At 47.2% G+C, this 15,845-nt stretch overlaps 1 protein-coding gene across 1 annotated transcript in view; it reads left to right on the plus strand.

Moving 5' to 3' along the window:
- brip1 (BRCA1 interacting helicase 1) overlaps window positions 1-15,845 on the plus strand; it is a 37,295-nt gene that overhangs the window by 12,982 nt on the left and 8,468 nt on the right. The window contains exons 15-16 of the mRNA XM_084142715.1: window positions 12,545-12,716; window positions 12,981-13,102. Coding sequence (XP_083998841.1) covers window positions 12,545-12,716; window positions 12,981-13,102 — 294 coding nt within the window. The remainder of the gene's footprint in view (window positions 1-12,544; window positions 12,717-12,980; window positions 13,103-15,845) is intronic.

Genomic DNA, 15,845 nt, shown 5'->3' on the forward strand with positions numbered 1-15,845 from the left:
TATCAATGATATCAGAATATGAAAGGAAAGCTAAAAGTCTCCTATTAGGATCCAGTTTTGTCTCTTTCCCCCCTCATTACCCCCCCAGCCATGACGCCAGGCAGGCAGAGACAGCCACAGAACAACTCTGGGTGGATATTGTGTATTATTGATGGCTAGTGTAGGAGCTCTATGCCCTCTGTGCATTAATATTTAATGTACAGACAGACGGCTCTTAAAGATGAAGAGATGAGGGGTTACTTGGGGTATTAATTGGAGAGTCTGAGGCCCTCTGGAGCCAGTGAGTCCTGTGTGTGTGTGAGACAGAGGATGGGTCATCTCCAGGCACCCCTCTCTTCAGTGTGTCTGGGTGATGCCTATCAGAGAGGCAGCAGTACTGAGAGACAGAGGCCAGTCACACAGTACTAAGATCACTCAAAGGCCGCAGAGGTGTCCTTCGTTCCTCTCAGCTCTGTCTGTCGCCCTCTGACAGACACACTCCTGGCAGACACACTGTGAATGTGTATACGCACACAGAACATACAGTACAACTCAAGAATACACAGTTAAAGGTACTCTCTCACGCGTGCACGCACACAGGCGTGCGTGTGTGTCTGGCCATGCACACACACTCATGCAGACATTACACACTCAGACATCTCCCAGAGCCCTCCTGGAGCTGTGGTTTTGTTGCACTTGAGCCTCAACAGCCCCCCAGTTAATGCCCATTAAAACTACAGTACCCCTCTGCCTGCGCCTCTCCGTCTGGCCGCTCCGCTAGAGGAAAGGGACAAAACACACCGTGGAGGGTTGGGAAGAGAGGGTGGAGAGGTGGGTTTATTAAAAAGGGGGTTTTGCAGAGGTGAAAAGATTGCATGGAAATGCAAGATGCTTTTAAAGCAGATTGAGATAAGGGCCATTAGGGGTGATGTCGCCTAGCTGTCTGTGTGAAGACGCATCCTCGCTGGCGCCTGAAGGAGGATGGGGGCTGAGGATGAGGCTGGGGGCATGCTCACACACACGTCATATCTGTCTTTAATGTTCCAGCTGAGATGGGGGGGGGGGGGTTTATGTTAAAAAATAATAATATGGGGGGGTAGATCAGCTTTTATACTGCAGATAGATTGTAGCTTCAATCAATGTAATTGTCTGCATCATTTCCAATCCCCAATACAGTGGGGGAAAAAAGTATTTAGTCAGCCACCAATTGTGCAAGTTCTCCCACTTAAAAAGATGAGAGATCCCTGTAATTTTCATCATAGGTACACGTCAACTATGACAGACAAAATGAGAAGAAAAAATCCAGAAAATCACATTGTAGGATTTTTTATGAATTTATTTGCAAATTATGGTGGAAAATAAGTATTTGGTCAATAACAAAAGTTTCTCAATACTTTGTTATATACCCTTTGTTGGCAATGACACAGGTCAAACGTTTTCTGTAAGTCTTCACAAGGTTTTCACACACTGTTGCTGGTATTTTGGCCCATTCCTCCATGCAGATCTCCTCTAGAGCAGTGATGTTTTGGGGCTGTCGCTGGGCAACACGGACTTTCAACTCCCTCCAAAGATTTTCTATGGGGTTGAGATCTGGAGACTGGCTAGGCCACTCCAGGACCTTGAAATGCTTCTTACGAAGCCACTCCTTCGTTGCCCGGGCGGTGTGTTTGGCATCATTGTCATGCTGAAAGACCCAGCCACGTTTCATCTTCAATGCCCTTGCTGATGGAAGGAGGTTTTCACTCAATCTCAAGATACATGGCCCCATTCATTCTTTCCATTACACGGATCAGTCGTCCTGGTCCCTTTGCAGAAAAACAGCCCCAATGCATGATGTTTCCACCCCCATGCTTCACAGTAGGTATGGTGTTCTTTGGATGCAACTCAGCATTCTTTGTCCTCCAAACACGACGAGTTGAGTTTTTACCAAAAAGTTATATTTTGGTTTCATCTGACCATATGACATTCTCCCAATCCTCTTCTGGATCATCCAAATGCACTCTAGCAAACTTCAGACGGGCCTGGACATGTACTGGCTTAAGCAGGGGGACACGCCTGGCACTGCAGGATTTGAGTCCCTGGCGGCGTAGTGTGTTACTGATGGTAGGCTTTGTTACTTTGGTCCCAGCTCTCTGCAGGTCATTCACTAGGTCCCCCCGTGTGGTTCTGGGATTTTTGCTCACTGTTCTTGTGATCATTTTGACCCCACGGGGTGAGATCTTGCGTGGAGCCCCAGATCGAGGGAGATTATCAGTGGTCTTGTATGTCTTCCATTTCCTAATAATTGCTCCCACAGTTGATTTCTTCAAACCAAGCTGCTTACCTATTGCAGATTCAGTCTTCCCAGCCTGGTGCAGGTCTACAATTTTGTTTCTGGTGTCCTTTGACAGCTCTTTGGTCTTGGCCATAGTGGAGTTTGGAGTGTGACTGTTTGAGGTTGTGGACAGGTGTCTTTTTACTGATAACAAGTTCAAACAGGTGCCATTAATACAGGTAACGAGTGGAGGACAGAGGAGCCTCTTAAAGAAGAAGTTACAGGTCTGTGAGAGCCAGAAATCTTGCTTGTTTGTAGGTGACCACATACTTATTTTCCACCATAATTTGCAAATAAATTCATAAAAAATCCTACAATGTGATTTTCTGGATTTTTCTTCCTCATTTTGTCTGTCATAGTTGACGTGTACCTATGATGAAAAATACAGGCCTCTCTCATCTTTTTAAGTGGGAGAACTTGCACAATTGGTGGCTGACTAAATACTTTTTTCCCCCACTGTATACCTTTTTTAAAATATATTTTCCCCTAACCCTACCACCCCTCCCCTATTTGGAGTAGACTAATGGACAACAACACTTAGGCTTCTACTTCCAGCTTATACATACTATATACACTGCTCAAAAAAATTAAGGGAACACTTAAACAATACACTGTAACTCTAAGTCAATCACACTTCTGTGAAATCAAACTGTCCACTTAGGAAGCAACACTGATTGACAATACATTTCACATGCTGTTGTGCAAATGGAATAGACAACAGGTGGAAATTATAGGCAATTAGCAAGACACCCCCAATAAAGAAGTGGTTCTGCAGGTGGTGACCACAGACCACTTCTCAGTTCCTATGCTTCCTGGCTGATGTTTTGGTCACTTTTGAATGCTGGCGGTGCTTTCACTCTAGTGGTAGCATGAGACGGAGTCTACAACCCACACAAGTGGCTCAGGTAGTGCAGCTCATCCAGGATGGCACATCAATGCGAGCTGTGGCAAGAAGGTTTGCTGTGTCTGTCAGCGTAGTGTCCAGAGCATGGAGGCGCTACCAGGAGACAGGCCAATACATCAGGAGACGTGGAGGAGGCCGTAGGAGGGCAACAACCCAGCAGCAGGACCGCTACCTCCGCCTTTGTGCAAGGAGGAGCACTGCCAGAGCCCTGCAAAATGACCTCCAGCAGGCCACAAATGTGCATGTGTCTGCTCAAACGGTCAGAAACAGACTCCATGAGGGTGGTATGAGGGCCCGACGTCCACAGGTGGGGGTTGTGCTTACAGCCCAACACTGTGCAGGACGTTTGGCATTTGCCAGAGAACACCAAGATTGGCAAATTCGCCACTGGCGCCCTGTGCTCTTCACAGATGAAAGCAGGTTCACACTGAGCACGTGACAGACGTGACAGAGTCTGGAGACGCCGTGGAGAACGTTCTGCTGCCTGCAACATCCTCCAGCATGACCGGTTTGGCGGTGGGTCAGTCATGGTGTGGGGTGGCATTTCTTTGGGGGGGGCCACACAGCCCTCCATGTGCTTGCCAGAGGTAGCCTGACTGCCATTAGGTACTGAGATGAGATCCTCAGACCCCTTGTGAGACCATATGCTGGTGCGGTTGGCCCTGGGTTCCTCCAATGCTAGACCTCATGTGGCTGGAGTGGGTCAGCAGTTCCTGCAAGAGGAAGGCATTGATGCTATGGACTGGCCCGCCCGTTCCCCAGACCTGAATCCAATTGAGCACATCTGGGACATCATGTCTCGCTCCATCCACCAACGCCACGTTGCACCACAGACTGTCCAGGAGTTGGCGGATGCTTTAGTCCAGGTCTGGGAGGAGATCCCTCAGGAGACCATCCGCCACCTCAACAGGAGCATGCCCAGGCGTTGTAGGGAGGCCACACACACTACTGAGCCTCATTTTGACTTGTTTTAAGGACATTACACCAAAGTTGGATCAGCCTGTAGTGTGGTTTTCCACTTTAATTTTGAGGGTGACTCCAAATCCAGACCTCCATGGGTTGATACATTTGATTTCCATTGATAATTTTTGTGTGATTTTGTTGTCAGCACATTCAACTATGTAAAGAAAACAGTATTTAATAAGATTATTTCATTCATTCAGATCTAGGATGTGTTGTTTAAGCGTTCCCTTAATTTTTTTGAGCAGTGTACATTTCACGGACACAATGTATTTTACAATAGTTATCTTTTGTTTGTTTTTAATCCCATCCTTCAAGCACCATCAACCCCTCCCATCTATCTCTGAAGCCCATCCAGTTTGATTTCTATTTTGCCATATAAACTCAGCAAAAAAAGAAACGACACTGTCTTTCAAAGATGATTTGTAAAAATCCAAATAACTTCACAGATCTTCATTGTAAAGTGTTTAAACACTGTTTCCCATGCTTTTTCAATGAACCATAAACAATTAATGAACATGCACCTGTGGAGCGGTCGTTAAGACACTAACAGCTTACAGACGGTAGGCAATTAAGGTCACAGTTATGAAAACTTAGGACACTAAAGAGGCCTTTCTACTGACTCTGGAAAAACACCAAAATAAAGATGCCCAGGGTCCCTGCTCATCTGCGTGAACGTGCCTTAAGCATGCTGCAAGGAGGCATGAGGACTGCAGATGTGGCCATGGCAATAAATGGCAATGTCTGTACTGTGAGACGCCTAAGACAGCACTACAGGGAGACAGGACGGACAGCTGATTGTCCTCGCAGTGGCAGACCACATGTAACAATACCTGCACAGGATCGGTACATCCGAACATCACACCTGCGGGACAGGTACAGGATGGCAACAACAACTGCCCGAGTTACATCAGGAACGCACAATCCCTCCATCAGTGCTCAGACTGTCCGCAATAGGCTGAGAGAGGCTGGACTGAGGGCTTGTAGGCCTGTTGTAAGGCAGGTCCTCACCAGACATCACCGGCAACATCGCCTATGGGCACAAACCCACCGCCGCTGGACCAGACAGGACTGGCAAAAAGTGCTCTTCACTGACGAGTCACGGTTTTGTCTCACCAGGGGTGATGGTCGGATTCGCATTTTTCGTCGAAGGAATGAGCGTTACACCGAGGCCTGTACTCTGGAGCGGGATCGATTTGGAGGTGGAGGGTCCGTCATGGTCTGGGGCGGTGTGTCACAGCATCATCGGACTGAGCTTGTTGTCATTGCAGGCAATCTCAACGCTGTGCGTTAAAGGGAAGACATCCTCCTCCCTCATGTGGTACCCTTCCTGCAGGCTCATCCTGACATGACCCTCCAACATGACAATGCCACCAGCCATACTGCTCGTTCTGTGCATGATTTCCTGCAAGACAGGAATGTCAGTGTTCTGCCATGGCCAGCGAAGAGCCCGGATCTCAATCCCATTGAGCACGTCTCACCTGAGGGTGAGGGTGAGGGCTAGGGCCAGGGCCATTCCCCAAGAAATGTCCGGGAACTTGCAGGTGCCTTGGAGAAAGAGTGGGGTAAAATCTCACAGCAAGAACTGGCAAATCTGGTGCAGTCCATGAGGAGGAGAAGCACTGCAGTACTTAATGCAGCTGGTGGCCACACCAGATGCTGACTGTTACTTTTGATTTTGACCCCCTCCTTTGTTCAGGGACACATTATTCAATTTCTGTTAGTCACATGTCTGTGGAACTTGTTCAGGTTATGTCTCAGTTGTTGAATCTTGTTAATGTTCATACAAATATTTACACATGTTTTTGCTGAGTTTATTTTTAACTGTGCTGTTTCACAAAAGTTCTGAACCTATATACATTTTACGGACACAGTATATTTTACATTAGTTATCTTGTTGTTTTTAGTACCACCCTTCAGCTCCACTCAACCCCTCCCATCTATCTCTCAACACCATCCATTTTCTATTTGCCATATATTTTTCAACTGTGATGTTTCACAGAAGTTCTGAACCTTTCTATTCTCATAGTTTCTTCAGATATTATATTATTGATCGATTGACTATGACTCTTCAAATCACCCAGTAGTGCTATCTGCAGAATTAGCTCCAGGTAAATTAGATGTTTTATATGGCCTTTTACAGTGGAAACTTGAGGTGCGCTGCTGTTGTAGGCTAAATGTTTCACTAAGCTACAGCCTTGAGGAGGCAAAGCTTTAAAGAGGAATTCCACTCAAACTATATTTTGGTATTTGTTTCATTAGTCCACTGTTGATACAGGCCCAAAATATTTTGCATGTCATTAGTCACGTTTTCAAGATATTGGACTTTCAAGAAGCAAAGTGTCACCGGCCACATCATCATGATGATGCGTTTTGCAGTGGAGTTCCCCTTTAAGACCCCTGTCTGTGCTCACTAACAGCTAACCCTTCTGGAGTGATTTACACTAAAAAGATACCAAGAAGATCTTCAATGCTTAACTTTGACAGCCCAAGCTTCACTCTCGAGGTGTGGACACCAGGGGAGGGGTTGGGGTGGCAGTCGAAGGTGGCGCGGAAGCCACTTGGTTGGCACCCCCCTTGGCGTGATGGTCGCTGTCATATTTAAACGGCTGAATAATTGAAGGCTGCAACACGTCTCCCGTTAATGTTTCATTAATGCTACCGTCGCTCAAGACCACCTCCATTATTTAACGGGCGCTAGGAGAACAGTTTGCTTAAAAAATGAACAGTGACGTGTCGCAACACTGACACCAGGGATGGGGAAGGACATAAAGAGCGGGTGAGGAGGAGGAGAGGAAAGAGGTGAAATATGGAGATTGTGGGGGCATGGAGGGAGGGAGGGAGGGAGGGGAGATTGAGGGAGGGAGGGAAGACGTGCGAAAGAGAGAGGAAGTGTACAGTTCAGTGCCTAAGAGTGGCACTTGTCCCTCCAGACCAAACAAAGCAGAGATCCGGCCCACTCTACCATGTTGTTTGTGGCCAGAAGCTGAGCGATGCGCACACACACCATACCCAGAAATCACCATTAATTATTCACTGTTAGTTGTGCAGGTTTGTTACTCTGAGACTGGCTAAATACTGTAGTGCTCCTCATTCAATGTTGTTGCCTGGACAGACAGCTTCTCAGGGCTGCTGTGGAAACTTATGGCGTGCCTTGAATGAGGGGCCATGCTAGCACTGGCCTGCTGGAGATCCAGTGGTTGTGGACTACACATTGCCACTAGGGGCAGGGGTTTGTTTCCTCATCTATTTCCTTCATATTTGTCTAAATGAAGTACAATACCGGTAAATTCAAAAGGAGCCATTTTACTTTAAAGTGTGTGCGTGTGGTGGTTTGACCTCTGTGGGGGTGTGCTGGGTCGTTCCTGTCGTGTTTGTGCACCTGGGCGCCAGCCGAGTGTGCAGATTGACATTTACTATAGCGCTTCAGCAGACCGCCGCAGACCGGTGTGAGCCCTGTGGATACACCACCTCCCCGTCAGATAATGCCCTTGAATTAGTCATGAAGGCCAAGTTACACACACACACACACACACCATGGCACACAATGGCATGCTTCTAGTCATACTCTCTGTACTACGTGTAGACTCTGCCACATAAACTCTACACAGGTCCTCACTTTGGTGTTCATAGGTTGCTTGTGTATAGTTCTTGCAACATTACGTTAGCTGTCATAAGTTTGGTCAGATCAGTTGGAGGTCAAGGTGAGCTGTCTGGCAGAGGAGACGAGCCTTGATGAATAGCTAGGTGATTGTAATTTGTCTGCCTGCCTTTCCATAGAGTAGTGTAGCACAGTCTCCTCTCCTAGACTTAGCCAGCCCTCCTTGTCTCCTTGTCTCCCTGCCAGGCCCCCAGTGTCTGGTCTGGAGCGTGAAGTCACGAGCTCTGCTGGTCGGCTACTATGTAGCAACCTAGCGGTGCCAAAAGCCCTTCAAATTCAAATACCTTTGCTTTCATGCACCATCGGTTGCATAGGAATACGTGGATGACGTCAGCTCTATCACTAGCTACTGGCTTTAATGTCAATGCTCCCTGCCTATTCTCTGCCCTGCCTCGCCTCATCGCCTTTGAACCCGGCTCTACTCAGTCAAGATTAAGGAAAATGTGCTCGTAATTAAATGGCCGCATCAGTCGGGGCAACGAGACACAGAGGGTTTGTCCCAAATGGCACCCTGTTCCCTATCAAGTACACTACTTTTATGGCCCTGGTCAAACACAGTTCACTATAAATGGAGTAGGGTGCTATTTGGGATGCTACCAGAGTGATGTTTACTCTTAGTGTCTGAGAGAGAAAAGCATTAGGGACCATTACCCTGGGCCCTGCTGCAAGTCAAGGGGCTCCTGCTGGAGTGGCACTGACTGGATTGTATTTCTCCCCCAGTGCTTTTATAAGAGCTTTACAAATTACAGCTCAGGGAATGTAAACAACAAGCTCTGCACAATGACCGTTTGTGCTGCTCAAGTGCATGTGTCCCTTTCTGTGTCTCAAATGGCACCCTACTCCCTATATAGTGCACTACTATTGACCATGTCCCATAGGGGGGGCCATAGGGCTCTGGTCAAAAGTAATGCACTATATAGGGAGTAGGGTGCCATTTGTGATGCACACCCTGTGTTTTAAGAGCCCTGGCTGGCGTTTTATTATCGGGTTACGCTTCCCTTATTATCAGGTTACTCGCTGTTCCCTGGCAGAAGTTTACGTCGGCTACATAAAGAACAATCTCAACAATCCAATATGCTGACTACAGTGACCCAGACCATCAATTAGATCAGCGGGAGAGTGAGCTTCGCATGTCTCCTCTCCCCTCCTTGCTGGGAGCTTATTTTCACCCTATTTTTCCCCCTCTTCCGTTCCTCCTTGAATCGGCCTCTCCTCTGGTCTTCCTCAAGTGCAGCGTGGCAGAAAATGGCTGTTTTGTTTCACATCCTAAAGTACATAACATTAATAATTTACCCATTGTCAGTCAGGATTGGATCGGAAAGCAATTGTTGGGACAAACAGTTTTATGGAGGACTCGTGGTGGTGGTTGTTGACGAATGAAGCTGCGAAAAGACCAGTGGGGGGCCCTTGTCGATGAAACGCTGAGTCTTTTGTGAAAGTGTCATGTTTTATTGATGGAAACGTTCCTGTTTCCCGGCCCTCCCGGTTGTTTTGTGGCGCTGAGCGAGGCGACCTGATGAAATCCGCCTCTGCTTCATTTCACAATCGCAGGCAGGCGGAAGCTAGTCAGTCACCTTGGTGTGCCAGGAACTAGAGGAGCTATCCATCCACGCTCTTGTTATGTTTAATTTCCCGATCTGCCATTTTCTCACTGTGTTAGAGTAACCTACTAACTGTTTTTGTTGTTTATTTTAACATATTTTTTTGTCCTAAACCATCTACTGCCTGGATACTTTTTGGGTGTCCTCTCTGAGTACGCCGCTGTTCTCTGACAGTAAACAGCACATTTACACAGGGGGATAACAGGGCCCATACAAACACACCCTCTTCCCTTTCAGCTCTCTTTAGCTATATCTCTCTTTGAATTTCTCTCCCTCTTTCAGTCATTCTCTCTCTGTCCTAGTCTCTGGGAAAACGAGGCCTGTATGAAAACCCCCTCCTCCGTTTCGGCCTTCCCACTGCTACACTGCTCCTGGCTGGGGCCTACTGCTCCCAAACCCAGCCCTGTTGCCCTGTTGTGAGAAGTTTAACTGCTGACTACAAGACAAGAAGAACTTCTACTTGACCCTTCGAAACACATTTCCAAACCAATGAAGATGCTCTTTGATTGTGAAGCCATGTGAATAATCCGCTACGGTGGAGACATGACTAGGTCTCTGCTAGGAGCTGACGAGGAGAGGGCTTTTAGATCAATGTTCCTCCCTGGAGAGACTGTGACTTTTTGCACTAACCGCAGCAACAGTGATTTTATTATGGATGGAGGAGGAGAAGGGAGTTTTAAACGCATCAACTTTGTGGCAGAAGGTAGGGGGGAACTGAGCCACGGGAGGGCAAAAAGGGGGGAGCGACAGGCTGGGGGGTTGGGGGGCGGAGGAGCTTCCCGTGCCATCATGCTGTGAACTTTTCTTTCAGACTTTAAGATACACACACACACACACACACACACACACAAACACGCAAACACATACACACGCAAACACATACAGTGAGGGGAAAAAAGTATTTGATCCCCTGCTGATTTTGTACGTTTGCCCACTGACAAAGACATGATCAGACTATAATTTTAATGGTAGGTTTATTTGAACAGTGAGAGACAGAATAACAACAAAAAAATCCAGAAAAACGCATGTCAAAAATGTTATAAATTGATTTGCATTTTAATGAGGGAAATAAGTATTTGACCCCCTCTCAATCAGAAAGATTTCTGGCTCCCAGGTGTCTTTTATACAGGTAACGAGCTGAGATTAGGAGCACACTCTTAAAGGGAGTGCTCCTGATCTCAGCTTGTTACCTGTATAAAAGACACCTGTCCACAGAAGCAATCAATCAATCAGATTCCAAACTCTCCACCATGGCCAAGACCAAAGAGCTCTCCAAGGATGTCAGGGACAAGATTGTAGACCTACACAAGGCTGGAATGGGCTACAAGACCATCGCCAAGCAGCTTGGTGAGAAGGTGACAACAGTTGGTGCGATTATTCGCAAATGGAAGAAACACAAAAGAACTGTCATTCTCCCTCGGCCTGGGGCTCCATGCAAGATCTCACCTCGTGGAGTTGCAATGATAATGAGAACGGTGAGGAATCAGCCCAGAACTACACGGGAGGATCTTGTCAATGATCTCAAGGCAGCTGGGACCATAGTCACCAAGAAAACAATTGGTAACACACTACGCCGTGAAGGACTGAAATCCTGCAGCGCCCGCAAGGTCCCCCTGCTCAAGAAAGCACATATACAGGCCCGTCTGAAGATTGCCAATGAACATCTGAATGATTCAGAGGAGAACTGGGTTAAAGTGTTGTGGTCAGATGAGACCAAAATCGAGCTCTTTGGCATCAACTCAACTCGCCGTGTTTGGCGGAGGAGGAATGCTGCCTATGACCCCAAGAACACCATCCCCACCGTCAAACATGGAGGTGAAAACTTTATGCTTTGGGGGTGTTTTTCTGCTAAGGGGACAGGACAACTTCACCGCATCAAAGGGACGATGGACGTGGCCATGTACCGTCAAATCTTGGGTGAGAATCTCTTTCCCTCAGCCAGGGCATTGAAAATGGGTCGTGGATGGGTATTCCAGCATGACAAGGACCCAAAACACACGGCCAAGGCAACAAAGGAGTGGCTCAAGAAGAGGCATATTAAGGTCCTGGAGTGGCCTAGCCAGTCTCCAGACCTTAATCCCATAGAAAATCTGTGGAGGGAGCTGAAGGTTCGAGTTGCCAAACGTCAGCCTCGAATCCTTAATGACTTGGAGAAGATCTGCAAAGAGGAGTGGGACAAAATCCCTCCTGAGATGTGTGCAAACCTGGTGGCCAACTACAAGAAATGTCTGACCTCTGTGATTGCCAAAAAGGGTTTTGCCACCAAGTACTAAGTCATGTTTTGTAGAGGGGTCAAATACTTATTTCCCTCATTAAAATGCAAATCAATTTATAACATTTTTGACATGCGTTTTTCTGGATTTTGTTGTTGTTATTCTGTCTCTCACTGTTCAAATAAACCTACCATTAAAATTATAGACTGATCATGTCTTTGTCAGTGGGCAAACGTACAAAATCAGCAGGGGATCAAATACTTTTTTCCCTCACTGTATCCACACACGCAAACACATACACACACACCTGCAGTGTCTGGATGCCAAGCTGTCAGGACAGCGTACTCTACTGTGTATCCCTGAACGGATTCCAGGTGCACCCACTCACTCTGAAAACAGTTTAGAGTTCTAGAAAGGAAACCTGGAAACCTATTTCTCTGTATGTCCTGTGAGTGGAGAGGTTGCTGCTTTTGGCTGGTAGACAAACCTCAGTATATTATGCTGCTATGTGAAAGGTTTTCTCAGGGGGCTCTAATGTGGACCACATTTCTTGGTCTAATATGGCCCTAGTTTTTCTCCTGTTTACTGTAGTCTCAATTCCTGCTCTGTTGCTTCATTAGGTCATAAAGAACCATGTGAAGAATAGTTTCTATCCCATAGTGGTGCCAAGCCTTATTAATGTTAGCACCAGTTTATAGTTATTTATTTATTGGAAGGCTGTGTTGTGTAATCTGCTGATGGCTGAGTTTAGAAAATTATGCAATTTCTACCCGCTTCCTGCCAAAGAGTAAACAAATGAAGAAATTAACAAAAATATTAATTGAAAAAGATATGAACAAATCACACAGTTTATTATTATTGTTGATGCATGCATGAAGCCCTGATCTGTTTGCTGGTGTTCTGTTTCCCTAGATGCTGGACAAGCTGCGTGACCGCTGGACCAACACAGGGCTGTGGGAGAAGCTGGAGGAGAGGAAGACAGTGATCACGGAGCCTAGAGGAGGAGGGAAGGGAGACTTTGATTTACTGCTGCAGATGTACTATGATGCCATCAGAATCAGTGGAGAGTTTGCAGGGGACAGAGGTGAGTCTGGGCTGTCTCTTTGTCGCTCTCTCTCTCTTTCTTCTTCTCTCTCTCTGTCTCCATCTTTGTCTGTCTGTATCTCTTTTGTGCAAGGGATTACAGAGCACCAATTGGTTGATTCAGCATTGATTAGCTGTGTACAAAGAAGGAAGAATCAAGTTATAAAACTGTTTGGTGTTGGGTACTTTTTTAAATGTGGAAGAATTCATATCTGTTTAGGACAGATGACTGGGTTGATGTTGGTGTTGTTTCTGTCCCCCCCAGATGGAGCTCTGCTGATGGCAGTGTGTAGAGGGAAGGTGAGTGAAGGACTGGACTTCACAGACGACAACGCCAGAGCAGTGGTCACCATCGGCATCCCTTTCCCCAACATCAAGGACCTGCAGGTAAGAACCAGAGGAAGAGGTGGAGACAACGTCTTGGCGGTGAGCCCCATCAGGTCTGTTTCACAGCAGAGGACACAGAGGGAGAGAGAGACCGCTGTTTACCGTTGTGTCCAGCCAGTCACATACAGGTGGAAAGACCACCTCTCTAGCAGCCTCCTGCAGATTAGACTTTGTGCTTCATAGAATCTGCTGGGTGCCAATGTATTTTCCTACAGACCTCCAGTGCCAACACTGAAAAGGTTCTGTTCTGGACACACATACACACACTGGCACACATACAAAGAAAAAGCGCATCCTCCATCCTCCTCTTTTTTGGTGATCTGTAACATAATCTCAAAGTGATTGTTCAGCGTCTGTCCTGTCCTTTCTTTCTACCGTCCTCCTCCTCTCTTCCTCCCTCCCTGTCCTCTTCTATCCATCCTTACCTTTTTTGTCATGGCCCAGTGTTGCCTAATATATCAAACTGTGATACCAGATTTCTTTCTTTCTTTCTTCTCCTCGTGTGTCAGCTCCCTGCCCTGGCCCCAGAGGAGCCCTGAGGGGGTGGTAAGGTCTGCTAGCTGACCCCCATTACCAGAAGAGGGGACAGGACATGACACTAATGACTGTCAGGGCCAGGTCACTGTGACTGTTTGTCCCCACGGCCCCTCTGACAGCTACGCTAAAACAACCCAGCGGGTGCCAGGCAGGCAGGAAGCCATAGGTATACAGCAACACAACGCTGCCCCGGCTGTGACAGAGCCACAAAAGGACATACTGTATATTCTCACTCTCCCACCTGTTTAACATTTCTATCTTTACCCAAGCACATATAGACATTCCCTTCTCAGCACACATTAACTTGGATTCACTCACCCTGTCCCACATTTCAAACATGCACCCCCTATAGCTCATGTAGACCCCTCATGTAGTGTGGACGCCTACCTTCGTGCCTAGACTGCTTTTCCCAGACTCAACTCTCAGCCAAACGTTTTAATGTTTTAACCGAAGCACAGAGCAGCACTGCGTTTACTAGCCTGTTATCTGGCCTGAGATCAAAGGTGAACTGTAAACAGTCCTCCACACAGAAAGCTCTGCTAAGCTGCTATTACATCAAGGCTTGCATCCCAAATGGCATCCTATTCTCTATTTAGTGCACCACTTTTGACCAGAGCCCTGCACTATATAGGGAATAGGGTGCCATTTGGGACATACCCAATGTTACATTATACACATGTAGAGTCGTTTTTTTCCACAACAGGCATGTCTTACAATACGCAGCCGTGTCGTGTGTGAGGGAGAGAAACAATCCTCTCGTTTAACAGGCAATAAAAGGACACTTACAGCTGATACGGCATCTCTGTTTGCTTAATGAGGAGCACAGTAGACATTTTAAGACACCGGACACCGTTTTATAGAGACCTGGTGTCTCTGCTTTGATACTTTATGGAGGAGGAGGACCAGACAGTTTAGATCCTATGTTGATGAGTGGGAGACACTTTGGAATTTTGGTGTGTGGGGGGGCGAAGAGTGTGTGTGCGTGCTGGTTAGGTGCTTGTGAGTGTGTTCACGTCACACAGGGACATACTGAGGACGAGGTTGTCAGCTCTGCCACATTAGGCAGATGGAGCACTCTGCAATCTCACTGACAGGCACAAGATGGTTAGGACTGCCAGGGGGGCACACACACACACACACACACGAACAGGTCCGCTCAGCTGCAAACCATGCTTGCTGGTCAAATGTATGTTTTTAAGCATGAACAGGTAGCGGTGGGAGGACCGGCCAAAGCGAGCGAGCGACTAGCGATCTCCTGACATTTTAACTAATCCATTCTAGCTGGCGGTTTCTTTCACATTTAGGAGGAGATTCGCTAGAAGCTAGAATTGGCTTTTTCACATATGCATCCTGTCATGTCAGATCTGGTGTTGACAGTGCAAGGACGTGAAGGGTGGGACGCTGAAATGGACTCCCATTGGATTTCGATGACACTGGCGGCTCGGGGCTACTGGCCATTTCCGTTAGTTTCGTGGTCTCAGAAGTAGATGCGTCAACCCCTCTGGTGTTTAACAGACAGGAGGAGACATCTCATCTCATCTCACCATACAGCCGCTAGCCTGCGCCTCGTGAGCCCCCATGACATGAGTAGTATACATCTGGCCAGCAAGAAAATGGCATGGCTACAGCAGGTCCATTTTGACATGGTCTAGTGAGGCGTTTCTTAATTTTAAATAATGGAATCTAATTCCTGCTCTTTTTATTTGGTTCAGACCAAATATGTGTAGTGAGTATGGACGGACTCATCCAGGCCAAGTTGACGTCCAGTTATGACACATCTCTCTGCCTATGACAGAAAGCAGAGAGAGGGGAACAGTGTGTACATGCCTGTGTCCCTGTGTCGTTTTGGGTCATGGTGCTCTGGGCTGTGAACACACGGCACCTGCCTGTCAGTCCCTGTTAGAGCCCTGTTCACCGGCATGTCCCATATGTCCCACCCGTCAGACGCCACATGAACTTTTCACTTGTCAATCCCAAAAGGTTAGCGCTGCAAATCCAGGAAGATGGATTGATGGATGGATGCAAATTATTGGAGATGGATGCTTTCGTGTCCTTTTTGTGGCATGGCTTGTTGCTCGTCTTGTGTTGACTGGACCACCTTTTCTGCTCCCCTACCTCCTGTCTCACCACCTCTTTGCCTTTTTGCTCTATCCCCCCCATCTTACACAACAGATCTGTCTACCAGACCACCTTCATCACTTGTGTT

This window comes from Coregonus lavaretus, assembly GCF_964263955.1.
Source record: "Coregonus lavaretus genome assembly, chromosome: 26".
Lineage (NCBI taxonomy): Eukaryota > Metazoa > Chordata > Actinopteri > Salmoniformes > Salmonidae > Coregonus > Coregonus lavaretus.